This window comes from Sodiomyces alkalinus (genome assembly GCF_003711515.1).
Source record: "Sodiomyces alkalinus F11 unplaced genomic scaffold SODALscaffold_15, whole genome shotgun sequence".
NCBI classification, from domain to species: domain Eukaryota; kingdom Fungi; phylum Ascomycota; class Sordariomycetes; order Glomerellales; family Plectosphaerellaceae; genus Sodiomyces; species Sodiomyces alkalinus.
Window position 1 is genome coordinate 499744 of NW_021167093.1, and position 6781 is coordinate 506524.

The window sequence follows — 6781 nt, forward strand, 5'->3', positions numbered from 1 at the left end:
GATTTCCTTTATTTAGTACTAAGTTATACTGTATTTAGCTTCTACTAGCCTTTAGCCTTTAGGGTGATAGGCGCCGCGCTATAGCTTTAGGCCTGCACGCGCGTGATAAATATAAAAAAACCCCCCGTATAAAAAATATATAGTTATAGGAGGCAAAATTAATGCCTGATAATCCTACGAATATCCACCTTCCGTGCCTAGACGCGTAATCGGCCGTTAGGTTATTCCACCCCGAGGGAGGTCTATACGACACCCGTTACGTAACCGTGAAAACTACGGTCTGTTTAACAACTTATGGCTTTATTATGGTATCCCGATTAATCCCATCCCCATAATTACTTGGCGTCGCGACACCCACCGCGTCGCGCGAATCTACCTACTTACTCCCGAGTCGTTTCGGTGGTCCCCTCCCGGGAATCATTTCAGGCACAGCTGCTGGGTTGACCAAACTTCGTCACTATTTTTGAACAGAATCCAGACGTCGTCACAATGGGCAAACTCATCCGTCTTGAGCTCTTCAGTATGTGTGGACATCGCTTGTGCTTCCCGCTTACCTTGGCCCCTGTCCGTTCTGGCCTCCGTCTATGCCGCGCATTCTCCTAACCGTGAATTTCGTGCTACAGACTTCAAGTCATATAAGGGCCATCATGTGCTACTGTTTGGGGACTCATATTTTACGTAAGTTAATATATCGATTCGACTCTTTCTTCTCTCCTGGGTGCTCGGGCGAGAGCATTGCTGATAAAGTCTCACTCTTAGATCTATTATCGGCCCCAATGGATCTGGCAAATCCAACTCGTGAGTTTTATCTCGTACATGCACTCCGTCACCCTCAGCGACCGTGTGCTGACCATTAACCATGAAACAGGATGGACGCGATATCTTTCGTCCTTGGCATCAAGTCATCACATCTCAGATCTGCACACCTCAAGGACCTTGTCTACCGCGGTCGCGTTCTTAAAACATCCAAGATCAATGACGACGGTTCTGCAGAAGCCCGCATAGCTGACAGTCAACCGGACGAAGACGCGTCCATGCGCAGAGCCTGGCGACATGACCCAAGGTCCGCTTGGGTAATGGCTGTGTACGAGGATGACGCCGGCGACGAGCAGAGATGGAAGCGCTCTATTACCAGCCAAGGTTCCAGCGAATACCGCATCAACGACCGTGTTGTGACCGCCCAGCAGTATAATGAGGCTCTGGAGGCGGAGAACATTCTGATCAAGGCCAGGAACTTTCTTGTATTCCAAGGCGACATAGAAGCCATTGCTGCACAATCCCCCCACGACCTAACCCGTTTGATCGAGCAGATCTCCGGGAGCCTGGAGTTCAAGGCTGAATACGAGAGGCTCCAAAGTGAGGTGGAACAGGCCGCTGAAAACCAGAGCTTTCAGCTGCATCGGCGTCGTGGTATAAATTCCGAAATTAAGCAATACCAAGAGCAGAAGCGGGAGGCGGAAAATTTCCAACAAAAGACTGACGAGCGGAGCTTGGCCATCGTCAACCATGCTCTTTGGAGACTATACCATCTTCAGAAAAGAATGGAAGAGTCGACAGCGAAGATTCAGGAACATGACGCAAACCTTCAGGAGTTTCGACGGAACATGGCCGTGTTTGAGAAGAGACTCGAGACAGCCCGATCGGAACAATCAGGCGCAGCCAGACATCTCGCCAGCATCGACAAGACGATTAAGGCCAAGGAGAAAAGCATCGCGGACATGGACAACGAGTTGATACCGATTAACGAGAAAGTAGTGCAGAGCACCCGCGATATCAACCATCTGCGCCAGCGACTGGATGCTACATGCAGGGAACGGGATGAACAGGCCAAAGCTCTGGAGAACGAATCAAAGAGGCTCAAGGCTGTCGAAAAGGCCGAGGCACTCAAGGAGATTGAATACAAGGAACGCATGCAGCAACAGGGCGTTAAACTCACCGAGTCCGACAGGAAAGAATACGCCAATCTACGCAAACAGGTCTTGTCCTTGACTATGGCTAATCAAGCCAAGCTTGACAATGTTTTGCGACAGCAGAAATCAGATGAGGTCACTGTCAACAGTCTCAGGGGCAAGGTCGACACCATCTCGGCGAACCTACATAAGTTGGCAAGCGAAATACATTCACTTTGTGGACGCAAAGAAGCTGTGGAGGCCATGGTGCAGAATCTGTCACGGGACATAGATACACGAAAGAAAGAAATTGGTCAGATTGGGTCTATACGACAGCGGACACACAATAAGCGCACGGAGCTGGAAGAGAAGCTTGAAAATGTCGCGAAGCAGTTGCGCGAAGCCGACGACGGCCGCCGCCAAAACGACCGAGAAGCGAAGGTGAAAGAGATGGTCAGCACCCTCAAACGAGTATACCCTGGTGTCAAAGGTCGTGTGGGTGACCTCTGCAAGCCTAAACAAAAGAAATTCGACGAGGCTATCATTGTCGCGCTTGGTCGGGACTTTGAGTCGGTTATAGTCGATACCGAAAAGACAGGTCTCGAATGTGTCCATTACCTGAAGGATCAACGGTTCCCGCCAATGACGTTCATCCCCTTGGACAATGTTAAGGTCAACTCTGTCAACAACGCTATCAAAGGAATCTCAGGAGCCCGTCTCACAATCGACACGATTGATTTCGATCCGTCGTATGAGCGAGCTATGGCGTACGCATGTGGTAGCTCGGTAGTTTGTGATACCCTTGACATTGCCAAACGCATCTGCTATGACAAGAAGATCCAGGTCAAGGCCGTAACTCTGGAGGGCTTTGTCATACACAAGGCCGGTTTGATGACGGGGGGAAGAGGTCCAGAAACCAAAGGTGGGAAACGTCGTTTCGAGGACGACGATATTCAGGCGTTGAAAAAGGTCGCCGCCAAGTACAAGAATGAAATCGAGAATCTACCGAAGCCCGACCGCCGCGCCGAGGAGACACTACGCATTGATCTTCAGGCTCTTGAATCGCAGCTTGTGTCAGCTAAGCGCGAGCTGTCACACCTTGAAAAGAACCTAAGCAGCAAGAGCAAGGAGCAAGACAACGAAGAAAGGCACTTGGCTGATTGGGCACTTAAATTAGCTCAGAAGAGCGAGGAGTTGGAGATGACACGAAACACACTCCGGGAATTCCGAGCTGCAATTTTTGAGGTTGAAGATAAAATCTTCTCAGGATTTTGTAGCAGGCTCGGACTGGCTAACATTCGCGCGTACGAAGCTGAGCACAAAGGCATACACTCTGAACTTGAAGAGGAGCGCAAGGCATTTGAAGTCCAGAAAGAGCGTCTCAAGAGTACTCTGCGGTGGGCAGAGTCCAGACACCGAGATCTTTGTGGCAGAGTGGCGACAATGGAGAAGAAATGCCAACATCTTGAACATGAATTGCAGCAGTATCGGCGAGAAAAGTCAGACATTGACATCGAATTGGGCCATGTGTCAAACGAGCTCGATGCACTTCGAGAAGGCCTCGGAGAGTCTCGAGAACATCTGGCACGGAAAAATCAGTTTGTTGTCGATGCCAAGGCGGAAGTCCAGAAACAAAACAAGGAGATCGAGGACAGGCAGAAGGAGGTTTCCAGACTGGAAGCAAAATTGCAGAAAAGCAGCGCTAGCAAGTTCGCATTGCTCAGAAAATGCAAGTTAGAGCAACTCCAGATTCCTCTCTTGACTGGGTCGCTAGACAAGCTCCCAAACGAAGACAATCTCCTGCGTCTGGACCCTGATGTGATGGATCTTGACAAGCAGGGCCAAAGAGAGGAGGTGGACGTCGCCGTCGACGATTACGGGATTGTCATTGACTTCGACAGTCTCGACGACGCGTTGAAACAGGTAATCACCCATGGGAAAGGGCCATTGTCGACTTCGGTCTGTTGCTGACATAGAGGGCAGTTGGATGATCCCAGTGTCGAGGAAGGTTTACAAAAGACCATTGCCGCCTTGACGGCGGAACTCGAGAAGCTCAACCCCAACATGCGGGCAATGGAAAGGCTCGAGAGCGTGGAGTTACGGCTGAAGAATACAGAGCAGGAGTTCGAAGACTCGAGAAAAGCTCTCAAGGACGCCAGAGATGCGTTTAATCAAGTCAAGGCTCAGCGGTTTGAGTTGTTTAACAAGGCATTCACCCATATTCAAGAACAAATCGCCCACGTCTACAAAGACCTCACTCGGTCAGACGCCTACCCGCTGGGCGGTCAAGCCTACCTCGACATAGAGGAAGACACGGACACACCTTATCTTTCGGGGATCAAGTATCATGCCATGCCACCACTCAAACGGTTCAGAGACATGGAACATCTCTCTGGTGGCGAGAAGACCATGGCCGCACTGGCACTCCTGTTTGCCATCCACAGTTACCAGCCTAGCCCTTTCTTTGTGCTTGATGAGGTAGACGCTGCCTTGGATAATGCTAACGTTGACAAGATAAAGAAGTATATCCGGGAGCACGCAGGTCCAGGCATGCAATTTGTCGTGATTAGTCTTAAGACTGGGCTATTTCAGGACAGCGAGAGCCTCGTGGGTGTCTATAGAGACCAGGAAGCTAATAGCTCAAGGACTTTAACGATGGATGTGAGTTGTACTGTCCTTCCTAATAAAGATATATACTAATCTTTATATTAGCTCCGAAAGTATAAGTAGTAGTTTTATATCTTTGTGATTAATAATAGGAATAATGAAGGAGGTTTTATAATTATCTACGGGAAGAATGAGGGCGTCTAGATATTCTACTATTAAACGAGTAAATATAAAGCTATAATAATACCTATTCCGTTACTTATTATTAAAGGGCCGAGATATTAGGATATTATATATAGATATCGTTATCGATATATAGGTCTATAATATATATCTTAGGCTATTCTAAGTACTATACTTATTTTATATATATTTATTAAGACGCTATATACTATATATATGCCTTCTACTATAAAGTAATAATACCCTTTAGACGTAGCCCCCTCCTTAGATTAGTTAGTATACTCCCTAAAAAGGGGTAGGCTAGGCTTTTAGTAAAGGGATTAAGGTCGGGTTCCTAGATCGTAATTATATTATACTTAGCGCGGTACTAAAGCGGGAACTCCCTTTACGCCTAACTCCTCCCTATACTCTATGAAAAGATATAAATACTTATTAGTTAAAGGGTTCGGGGGGCTTTTAGTATAACCGGGACCTATCTTAAGACTCCTACTACGGTATATTATTTATCCTACAGGGGATTATATATATATTTATTAAGCCTAGTATCGGAGAGCCCTTTTAGCCCTTAATCCTTTTTAGAAGACATCCTCTACACCTTTAAAGGCGTAGATCTTAGCTTAGCGATTAGGAGAAGCTAATTTAGGATAGGCTTTATAGGTGCCGCGGTTATACTGTTTCGGTTTAGCGGGTAAGGTTAAAGTATATTACTCGGTACTTATACGCCTCCGGAGCCTATTTTACTTCTATCTTTATAAGCCGGTATAAGTTATCGAATATATCACGGTCTCCGGAATAAATAGCGTAATAACGGGGCCGCCATAGTACTACAATAGTATACTATCCTAGGCCTTAAAGGTATACCGACTCTAGTTTAGCGTAGTAGCAGTATATCTTCTCTGCTACGGGGTACCCGCTTGTCCTATAGCCGAAATATAGGTATTTATAGAACTTTACGGGGCTAAGGTTAGGGGCATAGGGTTTATAGATATGACTACTACCTTTAAAAAGGAGGGTATTCCGTATTAGGCTTACTACCCCTTCCGGGGAAGCTAATATTACTAGTAACAGCGTAACCTTACTAGTACCGCGGCAGGGCTATTATATTTGCGCTTAGAGGATTTTAGCCTTAGAGTTTATACTTCGTAGGGATATAAATATATCTTCCTCGAATAGGGCTTTAAAGGCTTGGCGGGTAATAGCTTTAGTAAGCGTAGGGTAGGTTCTAGTAGCTAGTATAGCTCCTTTACCGAAGGCTTTCTTAATCTACTACTCCGCGTAGGTAGCCTATTATTCTACTCTTTTAGTAAAGTAAGGTAGATATCTCCACTAAGTAGCTTCCGCGCCGTTATAGTATCGTATCGAGTATCGTGGCGTTTATAGGTTAGATAGTCTTTTTCAGAGATTTAGCTTTAAAAGGCTAGTCCTCGGGGAGGCCTCTATATCGGATAATTTACTCCCCATAATACCTAATAAAGATTATTCTAAGGGGAGCCGGGTCCCGTAGTAGTAGTATTACCGTGGGGGCCCTAGTTATAATAGTAGCCTAGGTCTTCTTAGTTCTCCTAGTTCCGTTATAGAGCTTTTCTTAGATAATATAGCAGACGGTTATATATAGGCGTGCTAGTAGTAGCGTTATAGTAGTAGCGCTATAGTTATACCGTGGCGTGATTAGTTCCTTTACTAGCTCGATAACTTATTCGATCGTGTTCCTATTAGCTAATATATCCTAAATTACTGTCTTAACTTTAGCTATCCTCGAGTTAGGGGGGCTATAGTAATCCCCCTTTAGTTCTATATTAGTTCCGTGTAACGCCCTACCCTAAGGGGGAGGAAGAGCGCCTATTCTACGAAAAGTGGACCCGCTAAACCTTTTATATAGTTAAGGTCGGGATAATACCATCTATTGCGTTTTCCGGTTCTACTACAACGCTGACATTAAACGTCTTTATAATAGTATCCCGGGAGGGAGACAGTAATTATACTTGTTATCTCGGCGGTTTCGTCGATTTTACTCGTGTTACGCGCCCCTAGTCAATAGGCGTGTATCGTTAGTTATTATAGTGAAGAGATAGTTTTTAAGTAGAATAGAAGTAATAGTATAG

At 46.2% G+C, this 6781-nt stretch overlaps 1 protein-coding gene across 1 annotated transcript; it reads left to right on the plus strand.

Moving 5' to 3' along the window:
• The first annotated feature begins 360 nt into the window (after positions 1 to 360).
• SODALDRAFT_382200 (RecF/RecN/SMC protein) lies at positions 361 to 4696 on the plus strand. The gene is made up of 6 exons (XM_028615214.1): positions 361 to 520; positions 624 to 678; positions 760 to 798; positions 869 to 3812; positions 3873 to 4550; positions 4602 to 4696. The coding sequence occupies exons 1-6, from the start codon at positions 490 to 492 to the stop codon at positions 4617 to 4619; spliced, it is 3765 nt and encodes a 1254-aa protein (XP_028462601.1). The 5' UTR covers positions 361 to 489; the 3' UTR covers positions 4620 to 4696.
• Positions 4697 to 6781: the final 2085 nt, after the last annotated feature.